The sequence below is a fragment of the Meriones unguiculatus genome, chromosome 2 (genome assembly GCF_030254825.1).
Source record: "Meriones unguiculatus strain TT.TT164.6M chromosome 2, Bangor_MerUng_6.1, whole genome shotgun sequence".
Classification (NCBI taxonomy): domain Eukaryota; kingdom Metazoa; phylum Chordata; class Mammalia; order Rodentia; family Muridae; genus Meriones; species Meriones unguiculatus.
In genome coordinates, this window is record NC_083350.1 from 55,409,465 (window position 1) to 55,435,455 (window position 25,991).

Below are 25,991 nucleotides of genomic sequence, written 5' to 3' on the forward strand. Positions count from 1 at the left end.
CAATGAAGCCCAATTACTACAACTATAAAAAAAAATCAATCTATCAGAATAGTTAGTTTCATAGTGTGGTAAACAGAACTGTGCTATTCTGATAGAAAACAAGGAAAATATAGCTTTCCTGACAGTGGAAAAAATATCTCAATCAAACACCAATCTTTGAATTCTGCTTTATGCGATGAAATAAACTACAAGATGTAACATATCTATCTGAACTCTGCCAGACAGCTCTGCCTGCTGCAATGCAGAAAGCAGTTTCCAGTTGTTTCACTGGTGGGCTAAGGCACTTCTTCAACTATCAAAAATAGGCTGTAACTTTATTCAAAGATAAAGTTGCTCATGACCATGAGCAAAATAATGAAAACAATTTCCCAACAAGGACTTATGAAGAGCATCACTAAAGGAACAGCGATGATTGTGATGTATAAGGTCAAATGAATTGGTACAGCATGAACTTCAAGTAATATCTCCCAAGATTTACTGTTTCCAACTACCTTGGGAGAAATAAATGAAAATTTACAAGGTTTCAATTGTCTATAAAGAATAAGATCAGTAAATTTCCAGGTTTTCTTTACTATTACCAGTTTTCTATTTGTTCTGTGTGCAAAGAGCATTAAGGTTTAAGGAAGATTTATGAGCTGGGTATGGTAGCACATGCCTTTAATCCTAGCACTTGGGAGGCAGAAAAAGGCAGATTTCTGTGAGTTCAAAGCCTGCCTGGAAGCTCCAGGACAGAGAGGACTATACAGAGAAACATTGTCTCAGAAAAAAACAAAGATTTATGAAGAACTGTAATTGAGAAAAATTTACCCATCCCTGATTTTCTATGGTGTAATAGAGGGCTTTAATTATAACAGTTCTAGAACAACAGTGTATGGTTTAAATATTATTTTATTAAAATTTTTTCCCCAAGAAAACAAATTACTTACTTTTTAAGGTGCATAACCACAGTAGGCAATAAGGTTAATTTTTTCAGTGCTGGCTTTTTTTGATTATTCAATTGCCTGTCTTCCTATTCAGAAAACAGAACACCCCCCCAACACAAAAAAAGGTTTAAAATAAAGCAGCATTAAACGCTTAATAGGCAATTATAAATACTACAATTCTGAACCTTAAAATAGTTACCCAAAGAAGTATATTTTTGCACAAAGTCGAACTCTGTCTAGTCAATCAAACTAACAAAGCTGTTACACTGCTTTTTAACTATCAGGACTAAGAAGTACAATGTCATTTACAGTACTGACAAGTTTTCAAGTTTTTGGAGTTCATTCAAGGAATAAAATACAGCTGGGAGATTCTGGTTTATCTTTAAGAATTATCTATGTATAAGAGCTGCATGACCCATTACCAAAAATACTTACCTGGGTAATTTCTACTTTTTTTTTTCAATTATAAAAAATGCTAAATTCTACTAATTCACAATAGCATATCCAACGTACATTTTAACAAACAAATACAGGGTTGGTCTTCATGTAACTAGATGTCTACCTATTTATCCTTCTATCATTGAACTGTTTTGAATAAATCCAAGACAGATCAACAAATCCATGGACTATCTCAATAAGGAGCTGGTGGTAAAGCTCAGTGGTAAAGCACTTGCGTTTGGCAGCCAAGTCCCTGGGTTCAATTCCTAGCATCTCAAAACAAAAACTAAAGCATCTCTACAAGTGTTTCTCAAGGATCAGAATTTAGTTTTTAAATCTAGTTGCCAATTTTTAATAATTTTGATATACGTTTATTTTTCTCTTGATTCTGAGAAAAACAACAAATAACTTCATAGTATATTTTATATTTGATCAGACCTTAGTAGTTAACCAGATAGCTACGACAACAAACTTCCCATTCACTTAAAAGATTCGTTTTTTACTTACCATCTTTTTTTCTAACCATGTGGCTAAATTCTAAAAATTAAGATTATTTAAATGATTAAAAGTTAGCAAGCACACACTTTATTATAAAGCAAAAACTTTTTTGGCAGCCTAAGGTTAAACATTTAAAAGAAAACAGATGCCACACCATCAACCTGGTGGGAGAAGAGGAAGTAACCTAGACGTGAGATCTTACCTCAGCAGCTTCATTCATCTTGACAATCATTGCACTCACGACATCATCTGCATCACTAATAAAAGTGCCCCCATCTCGATTTCTTCTGCGTTTGCCAGACATACTCTTTTTGCGTTGTAACATCATTTCAAAATCCGACAGAAAGTCCATGCTAGGCAGTAACACAAAATCAAGGTGTGTTTAATCACACACTTTCTTTAATAACAATTAAGAACATCAAATTGTCTAATCTTGAGTCAAAAAAGTGCTTCTAATGTTTTGTTTTTATAAGACAGGGTTTCTCTATGTAGCCCTGGCTGTCCCTGAACTTTCTATTTAGACCAAGCTGGCCTCAATCTCAGAGATCCATCTGCCTCTGCCTTCCAAATGCTGGGATTAAAGGCACAAAACATCATGCATGGCGAATTGCTACTTAAAAAACAAAACAAAACAAAACACAAAACCTCAAATATGCATGACTTACTTCTACAAGAAGTGTATGCTTTATGTACAACCTGTCATCTATTAGTTTGAGAAGGAACATTTCAAGTCCTCAGTCAGGAGCAAACTGTTCAAGTGCACTGCCTTTTTAGGAACAGAAAATGTTCAATTATTTGAACGTTTCTGTCTTATGAACCATGACTAGAAAAAAAATTAACTGCTGCTGTTCAGTAATGAAGAGCACAACTCTGTGACTACAGGCATGCTAAGTGCATTACCTTTATAACCTCACTTAAACCCCACGCTGCCACTCATCTTACTAATAAACTTGAAATTCTAAAAGTGGCACCCAAACTCCACTGCTTAATTCTTGCACATCATTAAAGAGAAATGACATTTTTTTAAAGCATAATCTTTACAACTGTGAACAATGTTTAGTCATTCTATGCTAGTATCACCTCTTTCATGGCATCATCTGTTTTTGGACATCATGCGCAACTATCTTTAAAAAGTAAATCAAGTTTAATTAAGAAACATTTTGTTATTGACTTTAGATTTATTTCCCCTGTTACCTAAAACGAAAAATTTTTCTCTCTTTGAAAAATTGATATTAGGTTATGTTTCAGTAGATTTAATATTGTAAAAAATAAACTAGGTGTGCTGTGTAATAATTTAATAAATAAATAAATAAACTAGGTGTGTTGTGTATAATTTAAGACATCTGAACAGAGCAAATAACAGCAAATAATTCACTAACACTATATTGAGGAAGTAAAGAGAGAAAAGAAAAAAAAAAGAAACAGTTTCTACCTTCACTTTTCTCAGTTTTGTTAACATTTCTTAGAAACTAACAACAACAACAAAAAACTTACTGCTTTCCTCTTTTTATGTTATCATCAGAATCAGAATCTTCTGCTTCTTTTAGCTGTGTTTCACTTTTCTCTTCCTCCAAATCTTCTTGGTTAAAACCCTACAGGCACAGTGAGTTAGCCCAGTTATAATAACCATCTTACAGATTTCCTTTTGCAAACAATTCTCAATTTTTCACATTAAATAATATATCCACAAAGGACAAAGAATTTTGAATAGGTACCAAAAGGGATGTATCAAAAACTTCCTTCTTAGTCCCTAGTTAAGGGGATCTGTTTTGTTCCTGAAAGCCCATATCTGTGTGAGCATTTTCATGCTTTCCTGTCTCCTTTTATTACACATGTATACTATTCACAGCAGAGAGGGATGCTATTCTTTGTAAGGCTTTGTACTATTTCACTGAAAGTAGTAAACACCCGCTGCCACAGAAATGAAACACTGCACAGTTAAAACGAAGTCCCATCTTATACTTACTGTAAATTCCTCTTCCTCTTCATCACCGGATTCTCCAAATATATCTGCAATAAGGTTTCTAGAAAAGCAAATATAAGAACACTCATCTGCTTTCTTACGTTTATATAGGTGTTGCGTTCACAAACAAGGTATAATTTATGGACAGTGTATTGCGCAGACCTTAGCATCAGTCCAATGGGCTTTAACACACACACAGATATAACCAGTGACTTAACTGAAGAAGCCTATTTCCCCAGAAAGTTTCCTTACAGCCTTTTCCTATATTAGGTAGTGATCAACATTCAAGTGAGGGTGTTTTGTTTTGTTGTTCCAAACATTCTACTGACTGAGCTACATTTCCAGGTCTTTAAAATCGGCCTTCCACCAACAAAAGCCAGAGGCAATATCAATGAACCCAGCATCATGTTTTCCCAGCTCTTAAACTTGATGTAAAAGGAGCCCTAACACATCCCTTTCATCTCCTTCAGTCAACATAGTTTTGAGACCCACTCACACACATTGTAGTATATGGAGTAATAATACTTCAGCACTCAAGTTCTAAATGCCAAAGTCAAGCAATCAGGCAGCTGAGGTTTTGCACCTCATCATGAAGTCCCACATTACAACTGAAAAACACTTAAAGATCCCAGTGATCTCACTTACTCTTCTTCATTGCCTGACTCACTATCACTCCCAAATAGATCCTTCTCTTCATTTTTCTTTACAGATGACTCTTCTTTCCCCACTTCTTCTTCACTGTCAGATGGTACTGTCTTCTCTCTTTTGCTTGATTTGTCTGATACAACATCACTATCAGAGTCATCAGCATCAGAAACAACTCGACTCTTCTTTGTTGCTGTTGGGAAATACAATCATTCATATTATTTTGTTTTTTATTATTAAGTGTAATATGCTGTGAAATGCCAGCAATGAAAAAAAAGTCATTAAAATAATACATGAATTGGGAAAAAAAAACAAGCTCCCAAACATCTGGTATAGCTCAGTAGTAGAGCACTGAAGGCCTGGAGTTCTATTCTCAGAACAAGAAACAAACAAGCACAGAGTAATTTTACACATTTTCTGCTATCTTACCTAGGAAGGAGTGGCTCAAGGGTAAAGAAATCACTAATGTGAGTGTGCACCAATAGCCACCTTCCATTTTGAGAGGCAAAGAATGGGAAGATGGACATTCTTCCCCTACTGTGTAGCCTTCTATCTGCACTGCAAATTCCCCAAGCTCCTTCTGATAATATCAGACATTTGGGTAAGATGGTGGACTAGGGGCTGCTTCTATGAAAACCAGTGAAACACAGATTTAGAATAAGAGCTGACTTTACTCCAACCTAAACAAACAAAGGAAAAACTCAGAAATCCTCAAAGTTAAGACACCACTCCAGAAAGAAAAGGAACAATGACAGAGAATATAAAGCAGCCAGGCAAACATACCCTCAGCTAAACATTGGGAGGAAGATATGACAACTCAGAAGCTACTTCCAAAAAGTAAACTAGATGAAAGGCAAGTGGTTGTAACCTCAGGAAAATCTACAGCTCTTATGAGCCCCCAAATCTGTTGGGGGTCTTACTAAGATAATAACTCTTCTGGGGGAAGAGAAATCCATGAATCATGGGGCAACAGCCAGGCATAACCTTGACAGAATCTACTGTTAAAAACTGAGCCACCCCAGGGGCCTGAAATCAGGAACAGTCACAGATCTGGGAGTCGCAGTTTAGCTTGCCACCACCCATACATGAGGGAAAGGCCTAGAGAGGAGAAAGGAGTAGAAAGGAGAGCTGGAGTCTAATAAACCAAAGGGTGCAGGCAGCAGGAGGCTGATCAAGCTAGGAAGTGAATAAAAAAAGACAGGGAACAAATCTCATCGGTGAGTGTTACCCCAGAGTCTGATAGCCCTGAACCTGAGGCCAGTAGACAGATCAAAATCTGGAACCATCTATCTGTTGTTCCCTGTTCCAGAGTCTAAGAATTCTGAAATTTCAGAGGTGTACTTGATAGTCACAGGTGCATCTGTTCAGCAGTGTGACTTAGGAAGCCTTAAAAATAGGAAGTTGGCCTGGTGGTGGTGGGGCATACCTTTAATACTAGAACTAGGGAGGCAGAGGCAATTGGATCTTTGAGTTTGAGGCCAGCCTGATAACACAAAGTGAGTTCCAGGACAGCCAGGGCTACACAGATATCCTATCCTGAAATACAAACAAACAGAAAAAAAAAAAAAAAAAGAAAGAAAGAAAAAGAAAAGAAAAGGGAAGTTAGTCCTCAGCCAGTGCTGATTTTAGTTGCTTCCTATACACTGCCAAGGAACTTGGGAGTCTTCCCCACTCCAAGCTAAAATGGCTAATCTATGTGGAACAATTTGGTGAGCCTGGGGAAGGTTTCGAGAATCTGCCCAGACCAGAGAATGCATGTGCTATGCAAAGGCTCCTGATACACTAAAATGAAAAACTGAAGACAGTTCTGGTAGACACCTGGACAAATCTCAGAATACACAGCATAAACTAAGACATACTCAACTGACCATCTCCTGTGTACAGAACTAGGAATCTCTGATTTTTAAGGAACTATAAAGAAATTACTCCATACCTCAACTTTTGTTTTTCTTTATGTAATTTTCCCCCTACACATTTAAGCAAAATTTTTTTACTGTACTGAATTTTTAATTTTGCTTATTCTCCTTTATATATTCACTAATTTATGAATTTGTATTGCCGTTCTTAAACAATATTTTCTCTTCTTCTTAGTTTCATTGATATTTTTCTGTTTGGCCCCTATGTATGTCTTTCCTTGCCCCACCATTACTAGTATTCTGGCTTTACATTATTGGTTTAAAAAATAACTTAATTTTTTTTTTTTACACTTATCTTTTATTTTTGACCTTTTTCACTACTGAAGTGTTTTCCTTTCAAGATTTTTTTTTCTAATTTCTTATTTTGTCTTCCCATTCAAAACGTCATCAGCTTTCGTTTATTATTCCTTCTTCTTGCCACACTCGCCCTAGGTAATTTCTAGCTTCATAGCACACTCTCTGGGAGTGCCATTTCTAGTCCTCTGACTGATGGTATATCAGAAGCAATGGCTAATTTTAAGGACCTTTCTAGATCTTGTGTAGTTAGTCTGGTGATGTTGCTGCTATAGCAGTTTGTCTCCTCACTTACTGGTCTGGGACTGAGCCTTCAAAAGTAGACTGCCCAGTAAAATGACCCCCACTCCCAGACTAAGAAAAGATATTCAAGCCAACAGGTATGTAAACCACCACAGAAATACAAGAAACTACCAAAAGCGAAGGTACTGAAGCAGCTAAAATGCCAGACAAAAATTTCAAAGCTTTTCTGGCGAAATGATCCTGAAAGAAAACAAAGCAGATGAATTTAATCCACACTCCAGAGAGCTAAGTCAGGAACACATAGGGGAAAAGTCTACAATACAGATAAACCTAAATGGAAAAAGTCAGCAACACAGAAGAAAAAGCCAGCAAGAAAACTGAGATTTTTAGGGAGGGTGGTGGGGAGAGAAAAAGAATTGTTAGAAACAAAAATTCAGTGAATGAAATAATATGACCTAATGTGCAGTGTTTTCTTCTGTAACAACTGTTATTATAAAGGAATGCATTTTTTTTCTAGAATAGACAAGTTGCATAAAAAAATTATCAAGTAAAAAGTATTGCCTATGAAAACAGAATCTGAGGTAGCAAAGACTAACACTGCAGAACTACGGTCTCTAACCAGAATGCCTCCAACCTTCTTATATGTGGGTCCTCAACAATCTTTTAACATTTAACAGAGAATGACTTCTGAAGCTCAGTTCCTGCCCAAGTGAAATGTGAATTAGCAGTCACAGAGAACACCAGCTAACTATGGATAAGACAGGAGTTTTCATGGGAACATAGTTCTTTAAAATACTGGCTTTTCTAGGAAAGAAAAACTAAGTCTTTTATATTAGTAATTAATTAATTTCAAATACAGAGAAATTAATATGTGAAGTTAGGATAACTCAAAGGAAAATTTGCCAATGATAGTCAAGGACAACAGTGTTTTCATTATATTTGAGAATATCATTCTAAAGGTTAGGATTTAGCTCAGTGGTAGATAACCCACCAAGCACGAAGCCCTTGTTTGCCTTGTTTGACCCTTACCTCCAAAATAGAAAGCAATTAGAATGTCACATTGAAAACCAAATACAGAGATAATATTAACCTTAGAGGCTCAAAACCAGTCAAAGTGCTGAGAATAATGACTACTGAGTGCTCAACCATAAACGAGATATCTGTATCACTCCCTCTAAGACTCAGAAAATAATATGGTAGAAAGAACAGAGTGAGCCTAAGAGCCAGAGGAAGTATGGTGGTGGTGAGGACTGATAACTTCCAAGTAGGACAGGACTGTTGCATATTTGTTACCATAGCTGTGATTACCTGCACAAGATTGGGACCATCAACATAGTCATGTAGGGGAATGGATTTTTGAAACCCCATCCTCCCTGAAGATTTATACTCAGATAATGGCTGATAGGGAAAAAGTATTTTCTTCAGTGGTGGAGCCACTGGTAAGGTACATGACTTTCATAAGGTGAACCTGATAAAACTCATTTGGTTACAAATCCAAAAAATAGCCATTAAAAAAAAAAAAAGAAGTTCTGAGGAAAGCAGCGGGAATGGGACAAGACAAGATAAGGAGGCAAGTATGATTAAAATACATTATGTAGTTTACGTGAAAGGCCATGATGAAATAACATTACAATTAATATATGCTAATAAAACATACCAAAAAGGGACCCAGTATTTCAGCTATAAATTTAGGCACTAAGGAAGGCTATAGCCCAATGTAATTGCTTACATGCTTTTTCTTCATCTTCACTATCAGACAGCACAGCAGCCTTCCGCTTTGTTACTTTCTCCTCATCCCCCTCCTTTTCTTCATCTTCATCACTGTCCATTTTTTGTCTTTTGGGTTCTTCCTCTTCACTGTCAGAGCTGTGGAGTCTTTTTCTGTCTGAATGACCATCTGACTCTTTCTGTACTTCAGAATCTTCCCTCTTATTCTCCATGTCACTGTCATCTGACTCTGGCTTTTCTTTGTGTCTGGAAGCACCCTCAGTTTCAGAATCACTAGCGGGTCCTTTCTGAGGCCCCTCGCTTTCCGAATCGCTGACTCGGGGTTTGGGGAGCTCCTCACTTTCAGAGTCACTGGCCTGGGGCCTTGGGGGATCCTCACTTTCTGAGTCGCTGACTCGGGGTTTGGGGAGCTCCTCACTTTCTGAGTCACTGGCCTGGGGCCTTGGGGGATCCTCACTTTCCGAGTCGCTGACTCGGGGTTTGGGGAGTTCCTCACTTTCCGAATCACTAGCCTGGGGTCTTGGAGGATCCTCACTTTCTGAGTCACTGATCCGAGGTTTGGGGAGCTCCTCACTTTCCGAGTCACTGATCCGAGGTTTAGGAGGCTCCTCGTTTTCTGAGTCACTGGCTTCGGGTCTTGGGGGATCTTCACTGTCAGACTCGCTGACCTGAGGCTGCAGAGCATCCTCAGCCTCAGAGTCACTGGCCACGTGTTTTCTAACCTCTTCCTTTTCAGAGTCACTTGCGTGGCCATTAAGAAGCTCTTCATTGTCAGAGTCGCTCCCATGCTGGTTGACATCGTCATTTTCAGAGTCACTGGCAGGAGACTCTGCATGTTCCTCAGATTCAGAGTCACTGTCCTTTGGCCTGTGAAGCTCCTCACTTTCAGAGTCACTGGCATTAAGATTAGAGGGCTCATCATTCTCAGAGTCTGTTCCATTATGTCTCTTGGTCAAGCCATCTTCTCGATCACTAGTTTCATTCTGAAAAAGGTAGAAAAGATTAGTAATGTCAAAAAAAGGGTAATGAAGCCTTAAAATTTTTAGCATTTCTTTTTAAATTGTAGGAATATGGGCATACTTAAAGAAGATTTTTTTCATCCTATACCTATAAAAAAACATCACTTTAAACTAAGACCAGTTTGGCCCCCAAAGAGAAGTATAATCAAATCTGGAGAGCACATTCCTGGATGTAGGGGTCTCTGTTTTTAAAAACAGAGCCTTAATTCCTCACATAATTCTAGTTACCCAAAAAAGCAAACATACAACGAAATTTTTCACAAAAGTATAATCCCAAGTTTTATAAAACTGACATTATTTTAACAGGAAAATAGCTTTACTATTAAAATTTTAATTATTCAAATGGTTAAACAGCATATATTCAGTTAGGCATGAAATCTCAACAAAAAAAGTAGTTACTATTTATTTTTTTTTGGGGGGGGGGTTCGAGCCAGGGTTTCTCTGTGTAGCCTTGGCTGTCCTGGAACTCACTCTGTAGACCAGGCTGGCCTCAAATTCAGAGATCAGCCTGCCTCTTCTTCGAGCGCTGGGATTAAAGGCATATGCCACCTCTGCCCAGCAGTTACTATTTTCAAAGCATCTATTAAGAGCAAACATTATGATTGGCTATTTCCTGTTGGTTCACTTTCTCTTCACAATAGTATTCCTCATGTAAAGAAAACAGGCTTTCACATAAATAAGGACTGTGATACAAACCTATAATGTCAGAACTCAGGAAGCTGACAGGAGGGATCAGTTTGACAACAGCCCAAGCTATAAAGTAGCAGGTCATGTGCAAGTATGTGTGAGTGTGTGCAGACAGCAAGAGGGGGGAGGGGAGAGAGGGAGAGGAAAAGACAGAGAGAGAGAAAAAAAAGATTAGAGGGGTACAGAATGAAAAGGAAGGGTAGAGGAAAAAATATGGGAAGGGATAACTAATACTAAAGGCTTTTAGAAAAAGTCCTATGAAAACCTACTAGTGTACAAACTTTCTAAAATGCATAGGCATATAAAGAAGAGTTTAAATGGAACTACCATATAATAGCATGACAATACCCAAACCAAATGAAAAACTCAGTACCAAGAACAGGACACATCTTCTTTGAGAAATTCCTCCCAACATTATAGGTTATTGTCAATGCTACTCGTTACCCTCTAGAACATGATGGTGAGTTCCTATTGCTGAAGACCTATATACTATAGCCATAGAACATAGAGAATTTATTGGTACTCATCTGGATGCTTCATCTCTATTCGCTTGCTTTTCATAATGATGACAGGTGTTATGTCTGCTATCAGAGGAAAAAAGTAAGCAGTGGCCTCACTTACCTAGCTACAATAATGACCTGCCTGGTAAGATATGCGCAATGATTAGTAGTGGCACAAATGCTCTAGGAGTAACCAACTACATCTTTTTTGAATTTTATTTAAGGCCTGCTCCATGAGATGGCATACATACCTTATACTGTCAACAAGACCAAGAGACTATAGCTAGGTAAGTTATGAAGCTAGGTTAGGAAAACCTACTACCATCATTCCAAAGAATGAACATAGCACTAAAATGATTCCTAATGACTATTGCTAAACCCATATATCAATACATATCATTCAACCCTTCTAGTAATAGATGAAAATTAACAGAGATCCACAACTGGTCAATTGGTAGAAAATATAAAGATTTTGGATTGCTCAGCCCTAAATGGGATGTTTCCCAATCATATCTCTCCCCTCAAGACTCATGGATCTATGGAAAGAGGGAACAGAAAGTTTACAGAGGTGGTAAATGACTCCAAGAAAATTTCCAGACACAACAGGGCACAAAACAATTGAACCCACAATTTTGACAGCATACACAAGACCTACAAAAGCTCAAGCTGGAAATTCTAGCATGGATGGAGGAGGGGAAGGAGGTATAAGTCCAACTGTGGAGTTGAGGAGATACTGGCATTTGATAGCTCCTGGAAGAAAGTTAGTTTTCATTAATAAACATTTGGTATATTATTCATACCCCAGAGCAGGTCCCATGTCTAGTAGTAGGCAGGTGTGGTGGTTTGACTGAAAATGTTCCCCATAAACTATGAGGAGATGTGGCCTTGTTAGAGTAGATGTGGCTGTACTGGAGGAAGTCTGTAACTGGGTGGTAGGCTTTGAGATTTCAGATGCTCCAGACAGGCCCAGTGTCACTTTCTCTCCCTGCTGCCTGTGGATCTAGATGTAGAACTCTCAGCTACCTCTCCAATACCACATCTGCCTACATACTGCCATGCATCCCACTGTGACAATAATGGACTAAACCTCTGAACTGTAAGCCAACCCCAATTAAATGTTTTTCTTTATGTAAGAGTTGCCATGGTCATGATATCTCTTCAAAGAAATAGAAACCCTAACAAAGACAAACTGGACTCAACGGAGTAAGAAACAGACAGGGAACATGCAATTGAGTAGGTAAGGATGCGAAAGAAGATCTGGGAGGAATTGCAAGAGGGACAATAATATTATCAAAATACATTCTAGAAAATCCTCAAGTCATTAAAAAAAAAAAAAGAGATGCAGGCAGGCATGTATCTGTGACTAGAGAACTGAGGCTTAGTTTAAAGAATAAAACTAATCTAATTAAACTAACATACAATGTAACTTGAAATACCTGCCCACCTTCCTTTCTCCCAAGTAACTCTTTCAGAATAAGGTTCAAGCTAGTCATGGTGGAGCATATTTAAAATCCCAGAATTAAGGGGGCTCAGAATAACCACAAGTTCAAGGCTAGAGTGGGATATTCAGTGATTACCAGGCCAGCCAATGCTACATACCAAGACTTCAGAGAATTGCAGACATTGTATTAGTTACTTTTCTGTTGCTGTGATCCCAGCACCATCATCAGTGGCAGGCAGCATACAAGGCACTGGAGCAGCACCTGAAGAGCTCACATCTCTGTCTACAAACAGGAAGTAAAGAGCTCTAATCTGAAATGGCATAAGACTCTTAAAACCTCAAAACCCAGCCCCAGTGGCATACTTTCCCCAACAAGGCCATTCGTTCTACTTCTTCCCAAATAGCCAACACTTGATGACTAAGTGTTGAAGAGTGTTATGGTGGACCACCATAAGGTAAATCACCATAGACAGAGAGAGAAACTAGATTCACGGTACAAACGTGATATAAAAATAATGAAAATATTATTATATATTATTATTGTTAAACATGTCAAATACAAGTATTTTAAGATTTAGAGTACTCTAGTGTTGGTTCTCCTCCTGCCTGGGGCCTCTTCTCAGCAGCCCATGAAGTCAGGAGTGGCAGGAGATGAGAAGCAAGCCTGGAATGGCCAATGAGAGCCACACAAGAATCACACATCCCGGGCAGCTGATGGCTAGTTCAACTTTAATTCCAGAGAACAAAGGTTATATACCTCTAGGGGAGTGAGTGGGGAGCTCCAGGAATAGTTGTACATAATTGGTTGGAACTAGGCACTTCAAGGATGCTTGGTTTGCATTATACAGCATGCTCCTATCATAAGAGTAGAATGTCAGTACCTAATTAACATTTATGTGCAGGGAGGAGAGAGCTAGCAGGGAGCTGTATCATATATTAGATGTAGCAGAGACCATATATTAAGTGTGGTTAGCGGAGTCTGTGTCTAAAGACACTCTCCAGATGAAGTCAGACAGAGAGTAGGGGACCCCGCCGAGAGGAGGGAGTTCTGCCTTTAGAGCCGAGCTCATAACCACTATCCAATCCAGGTAAGAACTGCACCCTCAACCAGCAGGGTACCTCCAACAGTCTAGAACCTCAACTTATTTCTGGAACGTCAATTTTCAATAATAGTAGTATTTTGTCCTAAAAAATGTAACTAGAGGCTCAGTAGGGTGGCTCAATTGGAATGGTACTTGCTGTCAAGCCTGATAACTTGAATTTGATCCCCAAAATCCACACAGTAGGAGGATTGATTTCTCTAAGTTGTCCTCTAACTTACACACACCTACACATGAACATATGCACACAGGTAATAACGACAAACACACACCCAAAGGTAAAAAAGCTAGCTCTTCAAGTGTGTAGATGTAACAGCTGTCACTACACGACATTATGTCAGGACTTAACATACTACAAAACATTTTTTCAAAATAGAGATAACTGGAGAAAGTACTTAGTATGTATAAGAACAGACATAAAAACTAACGGTCAGTGACAGCCATGATGAAAAATAGCTAGAACATGAAGAATTCCTAGTACCAAAGAAACTTTGTCTTTAAAAATAAAGTCAGTTTCTCAGATATGCTTAAGCAGGACTTCAGGTTGAACCCAACTTTGAATCCATTCCTATGGATCTCATGAAAATACTTGGATTCTGTCCTTCTGGGTGAAGCCACACAATATTCACTTGCTAGGAGTTACTTCTACCAAATATTTCTGTTGGAGGTTGGTCCAATACTAATTACTGGCATGTAAGATCTGGTTACACCTATCTTTGTTTTGTATACCTGTGTAAGACAATTTGATTGACTGATTAAACAGCCTATACCTGGTCAGGGCAGAATGGGGTAGGCGTGGCTAAAGTTAGAATCACAGGAAGCACTGAGGGACAGGAGGAAAGGAAAGAGGACACCACTATGGGTTAGCCTGGAGAAGAAATCATGTGGGCCTGGAGGAAGGACTCCCAATAATGGTGCAAAAAGACCCAGATAAAGAATACAAGGATTATGTATGGAAGGTAGAACCAATGAGAAGGATTAAGATGGATGGCACTGGATGGAGGCTGGGAGATGGATGGTGAGGATATTTAGGCAGCATAAGGAAAATATCTGCCTGGCCCAAGGTAAATAAATAAGGCAATTATGAACCAACAGGTGTCTATGTCTTACTATTTGTGATAGCCAGTTAAATAATACCACCATGATAATCTTAGGGCTAATAATAAACATTTTATAGTCCAACATTTCTAATATTTTTTAATAACAACATATTTCATAGGGTTGTACTTTATTATTGTAGAAGAATTCTTCAGGGATTTCCATGGCAAAGAGACAAATTAGCTGCTTGTGGTCTTGCTATGGATTAGGAATCCTTATTAAAGAGTATACACACAAGGTAGTAACTCCACAAGCATTCCTGGGGATCTTCTTATTATCATTTCATTTTACTTGACCCATGGAATGTATCACAATTGCAGAACTGGCAATCAAAAAAGCACTTTTCCATGGGGATTTAGAAACTGATAATTCTTCAGAGCCTTGAACATTCTTAATAGGCAAATGTAGAAAGAAGTGGATTCCCTTCCTTGTATTGGAAGTAAACAGAGTCACCTTACACATACTAGGATATTACTTTAGCACTTGGCCTACACCCTTACACCCACCACATATACACCCATTTTGAGATATTGTCTCTTTAATACAAGCAGGCCTTGAATTTGCTAGTCTCCGGTTAACAGCTTTCCAAACAATTGGGATTCCAGCCAACTAGGATTAGAACCAATTCAGAAATGGGACCTTTATAGGACCATATGAATACATTTCTCAAGGAGAAACCAAGAAATCGAGCATAAAACTTGGATAAAGATGGCTTGGATTTGCCCTTAAAAATGGTTTTCATTTTATTACCATCACAACAGCACAGCATTTCAAAGAAATGCTAACTGCTTCGTATAGACCCCGAAATATAACAAGTTTAGGAAACTTTCCAAACTTGCAAGCTTTTCAGAACTCAATTTTTCTCAAATTCTCAGTAAGTACTCAACATCACCCTTGATTCCTTGTCACAGAGGAAACAGGCATTTATTAAATGCATACCGGGACTGCAGGAAGAATATACAATGCTCTAAGTGCTTAGCTTTCACCTTAGCACAATTCCTATTTCAGAAGCGTATGTGAAAAATTATGTAGAAAGTCATTTAAAAATGCAAGCATTTAAAACTTTTTCATCACAGAGGCCTATCATTAGAGTACAGAATGCTTTCTAGTGCAGATGTACACACACATTTGGTGAATGATTAAAAGAAAAATGTAAAACAAACAATGATTAATTCAATAAACATTTATTTAATGATTACTATGATCAAAGCTGTGGCTGTTTCCCAGGGCCTAGCCCTAAGGATCTATTTTTCTAAAGAGTAGTCAGGCAAACATAAGACAATATGTAATAATATGACACACAGCATTATGAAGACATACAAGATACTTGAAAACCTATATGAAATAAAGCACACAGCTGTAGAATGTGTGTAGACATGTGTTTTTGTATTTAGTTTGTGATGGTTGAATAAAGAAATTACAATAGGGGATGTCAAGGGAATTCAGGAAACAACAAGAGGCAAAGGGAAAAACAGAATTGGCTCCTGAACATATTCCATGACATATCTACCACTCACCTCATTAATCAAAGCGATTATAGGCTAGCTAGTTCCAAAAAATAAAATAAAATAAAAATAACGATATTCTCAGAATCAAAGTGAGATCAATGGCTAATAGTGTAGAATAAGGACCAAAGCAGTTCAGAAATCTCAGGAACTCCAGGGTTTTTTACCATCAACAGTGTGACTCAGTGTTACAGGATATTTGATCTTACTTTGTACCCCGAGATTGCAAACTGTAAAAAACCTGTTTATTGTTTGGTGTGGCTCAGTCCTAACACACATCTTGAATACAGTAACTTTCTGTTTATTGTAAAAAGGTGATTATGGTATGGCTCAGCCTTAGTACACACCTTTAATCCAAGAGCTTTCTGTACATAGGATTTAATAAAGTTAATCCTAGGCAAAGCAAATGACAGAGACTTAGTAGAAAAGAGGGTATTTGAGAGAAGAGTATTTAAGACAGCATGGAGAAGGGGCTCTTTGGCTTTTCCTCCTAGGCTGTCAGCTGAGCTAGCAAGCTTTTGGCCTTGGGCTTTTGGTGTTTAGCGATTGGTTTTTGGCTTTTTTCTTCAGGATGTGAGCTGAATAGGAAAGTCAGTCAGCTGGGTGTTTTCTCTGCCTCTTTGAGTAACAGGTTTTCACTCCAGCATCTGGCTCCTGAGTCTTCAATGGTAAAATCAAACAATTTGGGATTTTTCTTTCTTTATAAAAACAACACAGCTCTAACCACTAAATCCAAAGCTTTAATGTCAAAAATCTAAATTTTAGTTGTGTGGGTGGCCTATACCTTTAATCACAGGTGGATCTCTGTGAGTTTGAAGCCATCTAGGGCTACAAAGTGATACCTTTGGGGGAGGGGAACAAAACAAACAAATAAACAAAACCTAAAATTTAAATACCCCAGAGGGACAAGCTAACTGGCCCAAGCAAGTGAGATGTAACTTAACTCATTCAGGGAAAACAGAAGCACAAGGAGACAACATGAGCTGGGTAGCCCTCCCAAAACATACCCGCTACCCTCTAACCTGGATTTCCTAACACATGGTGTAAGCACCTATTACAAGGATATTACATGATAATTATGCAGCATATGAATTCTTATCATTTTAACACTTTACATACAGGGTTTCACTATGTAGCTCTGGCTGGCCTTGAACTCACAGAGATCCTTCTATATCTGCCTTCCAAGTGCTAAGATTAAAAAAGTGTTCTACCATACTGGGCTCCTATCATATATACATATATACATATATGTATTTTAGGTATGTATAGACATGCATGCACACACTTGGTTTGTTCAAGACAGAGTTTCTCTGTGCAGCCCTGGTTGTCCTGGTCACTCTGTAGCCCATGCTGGCCTTGAACAGAGATCTGCCTGCCTTTGCTTCTTGAGTGCTGGGATTAAAGGTGTGGACCACCACCACCTGGCTATCATTTTTACTTTCTATATTTTTTCTTTTTGTTGTACTGGAGACCGAACTCAGGACTTCACAGATGCTAGATAAGTGTCTACTACTCAGCTTTACCAGTTCTTTTTTTTGTTTGTTTGTTTTTGTTTTCTTCAAGACAAGATTTCTCTGCATAGCCTTGGCTGTTCTAGAACTCAGGCTATAGAACAGGCTGGCCTTGAGCTCAGAAATCCACCTGCCTCTATTGGAATTAAAGGCATATGCCACCATATGCCTGTCCTATCACTTTTAAAATGAGCTTCATACATATCCAGGCACTCATCCATTAGGTGGCATGGAGGGAAGAAAAAGAGCAATCACTTCAGTGAAGAGAGAGTAGTTCCAGGCATGTAGGTTCAGAACCTGAGAGAGAGAAGCGGTCAGATCTCTGTGAGCACAAGGCTAGTGGAGTTCCAGGCCAACCCTGTCCCAAAACAAAATCAAAAAGAAAAAAAAGAGAACTAGGAGAACTAGTCAGTAGACCCAAGCAGGAGGCAAAGGCATTATGGAATTTGAAAAGACTGTATTCTAGAAATAGAAACTACACAGCTAAAAGGTTTTAAGGTTATCAAAATATTTTAAAATTTTAGAATTTTTATCAATATAACTGAAAACCTAACTTTTTTTAAAAAAAAAATAGAAATCAGACACAAGTATAACAAACATTACAAATTGTCAGCAAAATTTCTTTAAAATCCTTTTTTTTTTCCAAACAAGGTCCCAAGTAGCCCAGACTGACCTCAAACTTACTATGTAGCTATGGTTAAATGACCTTGAATTTCTGATCCTTCCTGCTTCTACTTTCTGAGAGTTGGGATTACAGGCATACACAACTACATCTAGTTTATACAGCACTCAGGGGCTTGTAATGTTCTAGGCACGCACTTTATCAAGTGGGCGACATCCCTGGTCCAATTTCATCTTCTTAACAAGGCAAAAAGATTCCCACTTAGAACTGTCAAAAAAAACCCTGAGCACTCTGGGGTATGCATTCTAAGGTTTCTTTGCAATCTTTCACACTGCAGCTATAAATAACTATCGGTTATCCACCATAACAATCTTGTCATTTCACATTCAATAGCAATCATGCTCTGACAGACAAGGGCTACAGCACATAACAGGAATAACTGACCTTTCTGTTAAGAGCCTTAGCCTCTTAATTGCTGAGCATCTCTCAGCCTTAATTGACATTTCCAATGTAAAACTCCCAGAGAGAGAGAGAATTGCAACACCTTAAAAATTCAATTTTTACCATAACAACATACAAAAACAAAGCTACATTTTAGAGTATCCCCATCTGTCACAGGCTACCTTACAAAGTCAAACCAAACACTCCTGATGAATAAAAAAACTGATTTCACACAAATATGCAGATTTTATGATGAAGAAAATAACTACTACCTGCCTCTCCTAACTCTCAATTTAGTTCTGACACAGAACCATTCATTTCACTCTGCTGCCTCTATGTCCTTTACACATGCTATGCCCTTTATTTTTAATCACTTTCCCTTTTTATCAAACTTGGCAGCCAAGAAGCTTGGTAAAAAATACTCCTCACTTGAAGCTTTCCTTTTCCATCTTCCTATCTGGAAAGAATAAATTTTGCACAATGTAATGTCAAAGTTAATAACAGACACTTGAGCCACAGAATAGCCTGGGGTCTACACCATAGCCACTCAAGGCTTCATGAATATCAAGAACACACTCTACACTGAACTATATGCCCCTATCCCTTGTGTCATTTGTAATAAGCAATGTGAACATCTTTGATTTGGGTTTCAGATGGCAGGGATGAGGCACAGAATCCTGGGATCAGTTTCTATGGTCACATACTGTACGGACACATACTGCTATATCCGTATTATGAAATCATTAAAATTATTCTTAGTGAGATTCTTAATGACATACTTGTTATCTTAAGCAAAGAGATAAAATAACATACAGACACAAAATATACAAATCTTAAGCAACTTAAAAGATATACAGAATTTATATGTGTGGGAGAAATAATCTCTACAGGCTACTTCTGAGACAGCAGTATCTTGGTCTTAATTTCTTTCTTTAAAATGATTTAATTTCCAAGTTTTCCACACAAACATTTACATATTTAGGACACGTGTTAGTACATATTTAGGATACGTATTGTCAATGTTTACTACTAAGTATGAGGCTATGAGATGGCCACCTTAACAAATTTTAAGTTGATAGTTAATGCTGTCCCAAGGTAGAAAATTAAAGATGGTTCAGCAGCCAAGAGCACTCACTGACTGTTCTTTCAGAGGACCTGGGTTCAATTCCCAACACCCACATGCTGGGTCACATCTGTCTGCAACTCCAGTCTCAGGAGATTTGACACCCTCTTCAAGCCTCTGCAGCTACCAGGCATACACTCAGTGCACAGACATACAAGCAGCCAAAACACCCATATACACACACAAAAAGATGAGAAAACAAAAACAAAAACAAAAACCAACCTTACACTATTAATAATTCTGTTTTAACATTTTACTTTTAGGGACATGGAGAGATGGCTCAGCAGTTAAGAACATAAACCACTCTTCCAGGGGACACAGGTTCAATTCTTAGTACCCACTTGCCCACTTAGAACAGTCTGTAACTCCAGTTCCAGGGGCCCTAATGACTCCTTCTGGCTTCTGAAGGCACCAGGCATACATATGGTGCATGGACATACATGGAAACAACCACATATGTAAAAAATAAAATAAATAAAATAAAATATAAAATAAAATACACACACACACACACACACACACACACACACACACACACACTGTCGAGGCCAGAAAAGGGTGCTAGATTTCTTAAGCTAGAGATACTCCTGACACAGGTACTGCCCACTGACCTTGGGTCCTTTGGAAGAGCAGCAGGTACTTCTAACCACTGAGCCATACTCTCAATCCCTACACTAGTAATAATTCACACCTGTCATTACTTACAAATAGAACTTATTTAAAAGCTTCTAAAACACTGTGTGACATCAAAGCAGCTAAACAACAAGCCATTCTAGACCCTGTAATTTGCTGAGCTCCCATGCCCTACAGATTACAATCCCTGTACTTGCTCCTTAGTGTCCCTTGAAGACTTTAAACACACTACCACTTGAAATCAACGGTGGGAATGTTCCTTCCCTACAGACACATGCCTAAATGGCTATTACCTTGACATCCTTCCCCAACCTTCCCTTTTACATAGGTCCTACATGGACCTACTCAACATGGAATACCACCTCCCATCTTTGTACCCTACATTGCTCCAATTTTGTTCTTTCTCTCCACTGTCACTTTCTAACAGACTACACAATTAAATATATATATTGTCTTTCTCTTTCTACTGAAAAATTAACCCACAATGGAATTTTGATTTTTAGTTATGGGTATGTCCAAAGCATGACACACATAAATAAATTAATGATGTGAATGTATAAACTGAAAAATAACATGACTTATATATAGCATATATATAAACAAGAGTCAATACAATTTCTAAGACATATCTACTTAAAATTGGACAGTCTTCCACCTTATGTAATAAAAATGTCAGTCATAAAATTCTTTGAAAATCTATTTACCCTTAACATTCCTATTTCTTTCAGTGTATAGCTACCAAAGACTTATGCTGATTTACTGCAAAGTTAGTTTCATGTTAATACTAACAAAGGCTATATGACTAGGAAGGTACATTAAGTAGCTTCAAAAATATTTAGGACAAATGTTAAATGTATACATAATTCACCACTATTTGGTTATTAAACTAAAACAGCTTTTAAAACCACATTTGCCATTAAGTATGGTTATACATGCTTGTAATCCCAGCTACACAGGAGGCTGCTGAAGGAGAAGAATCAAAAGTTCAAGAGCAGTTTGGGTTACAGAGGACAAGGCTCTAGCCTAGGCAATTTAGCGAGACTCTATCTTAAAAATAAAAAGAGATGTTGAGATGGTGCCATCGGTAAATGCACTTACCACTAAAGCTGGTAACTGTTACACGATATTTGATTATTGTACATAGAAAACCCAATTGTTAGCAAAATATAAAGACCCAAATAGCTATTGCATTTGTCAAATGAAATTAGCTATGTCCCAAAGAGATGCAATCTGGGTGTTTCTCTAAAAGCCTCCATAGATAAGAATGCTAAAAAGAATGGAAAGTTTGGGCTGGAGACGTAGTTCAGTGGTTAAAAGCACTGACTGCTTTTCCTAAAGGACCCAGGTTCAATTCCCAGCACTTACATGGCAGCTTACAACTGTCTGAAACTCCAAGATCTGACACCCTCACACATACATGCAGGCAAAACACCAATGCACATAAAATAAAAATAAATAAATAAAAAAAAAAAAAGACTGCAAAGTTCCATAGGCAAGCTGCTTGGGAAGAGGTCTTGTGGTCTTTGCTTGGTGGCCTTGAGCTACCCTGACTTGGCTTGGAGCCCCACACCATGATGTAAGGGGAAAAGCTAGAGACTTCTTTTAAGCAATTGGATTTTTGACAGTGGTCCTTATTTAAGTTTGAGAGAGCATTTTTAAGGAGCTCCGAGTAAGAGATAGATATCCTCTCTTTAGATTTACAGGAGCAGGGAAACAGCTGGCAGGACATGGGTAAAACAGAATTTTACAACAGAAAGCTAAGAAGCCCTCTTAGGTTTAGAAGATCCCCAAAGCTCAAGAGAAAGGCAGACTAGCTGGGTAGAATGACACAGATAGAAAGATTTCTGAAGAGCCAGCAGTTGAGTTGTAGAATCAGGCTTGTAAATAGGTACTTCTATATATAGTTCAGAAAATAAAGCTACCTTTAACTGAGCTAGCAGGTTTCAACCTCAGTTTATACCTCCTGCCTTTACTGGTATAAGTAGAATTTAAATGGTTACAGAGAACCTAAATTCAATCCTCAGAACCCTCTTGGTGGAAGAAGAGAACTAATTCCTGCAAGCTGCCCTCTGACTTCCACATCATGGCATGCCTAGCTCCCACTCAGATAACTCTAATAAAAAGTAGAAGCTAGCTCAATGGTAGAGTGTTTACTTTCCTAGCACATTTGCAAAGCCCTAGGTTTAATCCCAAGTAACACAATAACAAGCCTAAATAAACAGCAAAACAGTACATTTGAGTTATAATCCTAGGCCTTGCCACAGATCAAACAAGCCTAATTCCTGACATAAACTTTAATAAATGATATCTCCCCTGACTATTTCAAGTGGTATTTCTGACTACAAATGCCAGGTATTATTTAGGCATAGTGAAGCCTGCTAATACATTACACTCTGAATAAACAGGCATAGCAGACAACTGCCTAGTATTTGAAATCTGACCCAACACAACATTTTTCTCTGTGATCACCATTGACTGGACTATCCCTACACATTTTTAAATAATCTACTAATTTACACCCTTTCACTTCAGGGATGAAAAGAGCTGTGGCAATCTCTAAAACCTCTAAAGCTCCTAATCAAAGCAGGTGCCACAGGGGTGTAAGGAAAGCCTCCTCAAGACACGGTACCTCTGAAGGCCGCTGTACACTTCCAGTGTCGGATCCGGAGTGCTGCTCGTTTGCATCGTCCTCACCTGACCCTGAGTCCCGCTCGTCCTGCACTGGGGTGGCACCACCATCATCTGCTAAAACAAGACAAAGCCTCACTCAGAGTACAAGATGGACGGCATCTACAACAATGTTTATGCTTAAAGTTAAAATGAACAGCTACAACTAAGATGGGCACACCTAACATTAGAGCCGAATTTCCTACTTTTTGAAGAAGAAGCATAGCTACTGATGCAAATGTTCTGAACAGCAGTGGAGTACTCAAACACTAACAGCTATCACCATGTGACATGGCACACAGCAGTGAAAATATTCCATTAAGGTGAAGCCTAGAAAAACCACTAACTGTCAACTCAAAAATCATCTCAATAATAGTTTGTTGTTGTTGTTGTTGTTTTTTGTGTGTGTCTGTCTGTCTGTCTTTCCAGAGCACTTACTACCTTCTAATGCACTATGTGACTCTATAAGTAATTTTGTTTACTGTGGACTTTTTGATTCATAATTTAATCCCTGGAGCCCAGAATACTGTGTTAAATGGTATATAGGAATGCTTGTTTATGAGTGGAGAGCACAAGGAACTTCAGTCCAGAAATAGTATAAATTCACTAAAGTAAAAACTCTTAATTTTATAGAATGAATAGTAAATATGAACCGTCACCTAACCTTAACCAATACCTTAAAAATACAAAGTAAAATTATCTTTGGGAGGCATTTAGGGCTATTTAAAGACCTAAGACTTGATTAGCAGTTTAAGAAATAAATAAGTAAACAAATAAATGTTAAATGAAACAGTCAACTACAAGAAAGACAAAAAAGCAGGATAAAAATGGAATGACTTTCATACCAATGAGATATTCTATAGCTGGGCATGGTGGTGCATGTCTTTAATCCCAGCACTCAAGACGAAGACTCAAAGGCAGGAGTTCGAGGCCAGCCTGGTCTACAGAATGAGTTCCATAACAGCCAGGGCTACACAGAGAAACCTTATCTCAAAACAAAAACAAAAGTAAACTTTGTATAGTAACAATAAAAAATTAGTTTCAAAAAGTTTAGTAATTGTGTGTTGGATGACAGGAGAGATGAGGGCAGATAAGGAGTTAAATTATTATTCTGGAATAATAGGAAAACATCACAGAAGGGCAAAAAAATAACGTAACTAGAGTTAAGATACAGACACAAGAATAATTAAAATGAAAAACCAACTAAACACACACACTTTTAGCCCTAGCACTGGTGAAGTGGAGGCAGGCTGATCTCTGTAGATTCCAGGCCCGCTTGGTCTACAAACTGAGTTCAAGGTCAGTCAGAGCTACAGAGTGAGACTGTCTCAAAAACACCATACCACATCAACAACAATCAAAACAGCCAGAAGAACAGGGTGTGTGTGTTAGGGACTGCTATCTTTAACATAGCCATGTCACACAGAATTAACTTTTGAACTTAATTTTAGAATGTCAATGAACTGAAAAATACTTTGAAGACATTTTTTTTAAATGTTTAGGGCAAAACAGGAGGAATTAGGCAAAACATTAGGATAACAGAGTCTGTTATCACCACTGTTGTCATTACAAATTCAAAGTCAAAACTGAAAAACAACCTAATACTTAACCATCTATTACAGTACTTTTGATACAGAAAATGCAAAAGAAATCGGCACACCAGCTCTTTTAGCCAGCCAGGTCCTTGTCCTGTTCATCTTTATGTCTAGTGTGCCTAGCATAGTGGGGCCGATTGAGTGTGGACGGCACGAAAGTCATTCTAAGTACCAGAGACTCTTCCCCTGCTTTAAAATACATGTGTGTACTTAAGGCTCCTGCGCTTTCTTCCTGGGAATATTACAGAAGAAATTAAACCAGCTCTAAGTCTACAAAGGATTCCTGTCCTCCATCGGACAGTGTCTTAGGATCCTGGGAAAACCCAACTCCTGACAATTCCCTTAAAAGGACCTATCTCTTCTCTGGTAGAGAAAGTGACAACTTTGAGCCAAAAAGCCTTCGCAGACCAGGAAGACAGATTCCCTTAAGAGTTCCCTCTCGGCCAGGCGGTGGTGGCGCACACCTTTGATGCCAGCACTCGGGAGGCAGAGGCAGGCGGACCTCTGTCAGTTCGAGGCCAGCCTGGTCTACAGAGCAAGTTCCAGGGCAGCCAGGGCTACACGGAGAAACCCTGAGAGGGTGGGGGGGAAGAGAGGAGGAAAAAAAAGAAAAAGAAAAAGAGTTCCCTCTCCCCGGTCCCAGCTCCCGCCCCAACCTAGGGAGGCAAGAGGGGACACCCCACCCTGCGGTCCCTCTCCCCCGCTCGTCGGAGCCCGAGCCACGGCCCGGTTCTTCCCGTCCCGACCCACCTGACTGGTCACCGCCGTAGTACTCCGAGTCCATGGCGGGCGGGCTCTCGGCGGGGAGGGTCCACGCCACGCGCCGCCCCCGTCACGTCCTCCCTGGCGGAGTGTCACGCCCTCCCTGACGGAGTGACCTCCCCGGGCGGCGTGGCGCCCCTGCGTCGGAGAGTCCGGAGGAGTCGGCAGCGGCGGGCGCGGGCGCTTCGGCGAGGAAGCGCCGGCTATAAACAAGGGCCGTACCTCAGAAGCCGGCAAAGTGAAGGTCCGCGCTCAACTTCCCAGAAGCACCTCTGGGGCCAAAATGGCGCCTGCCCACGGCCCTCAGAGTAGCGCAATGCGCAGGCGCCGTCACCCTGGTGTCGGCCAATCAGAAGATGCTATGGTAACGTGACGCCGCGGCGCCTTCGGGAAAGAGACCGCTGGGAGAATTGAGTGGGAGCGGGAAGTTCGGCTTTGGGCCGGGTTTGGTCTGGCTCCAGTAGAAGTGATGTTACTCGCTTGGCTCTGTGTTCGAGCTTGCTGGGAGAACCATTTGCAGTTCTTGCGAAAAATGAAAACCCGCTGAAGTTACGTCTTAACCTTCGGCCAAATAACTGTAGTTCCAGTTCCCGCCCTTTATAGTTTAGAAAGAAAGTAGCGCGTTGTTCTCTGGGAGTT

General features: G+C 39.1%; 1 protein-coding gene across 5 annotated transcripts in view; it reads right to left on the reverse strand.

Moving 5' to 3' along the window:
- The window catches only part of Iws1 (interacts with SUPT6H, CTD assembly factor 1), a 48,305-nt gene extending 22,652 nt beyond the window's left edge, over window positions 1-25,653 (reverse strand). Inside the window, exons 1-8 of one of the 5 annotated variants that reach the window (XM_060377511.1) lie at window positions 25,341-25,653; window positions 22,958-23,073; window positions 8,650-9,631; window positions 4,468-4,660; window positions 3,826-3,883; window positions 3,354-3,451; window positions 2,062-2,212; window positions 927-1,009 (exon numbers count right to left, since the gene is read on the reverse strand). In XM_060377511.1, coding sequence (XP_060233494.1) covers window positions 927-1,009; window positions 2,062-2,212; window positions 3,354-3,451; window positions 3,826-3,883; window positions 4,468-4,660; window positions 8,650-9,631; window positions 22,958-23,073; window positions 25,341-25,374 — 1,715 coding nt within the window. In that variant the 5' untranslated portion in view covers window positions 25,375-25,653. The remainder of the gene's footprint in view (window positions 1-926; window positions 1,010-2,061; window positions 2,213-3,353; window positions 3,452-3,825; window positions 3,884-4,467; window positions 4,661-8,649; window positions 9,632-22,957; window positions 23,074-25,340) is intronic. The other 4 variants (XM_060377512.1, XM_021645366.2, XM_021645365.2 and 1 more) reach the window with 4 other exon arrangements.
- Between the last annotated feature and the right edge of the window lie 338 nt (window positions 25,654-25,991).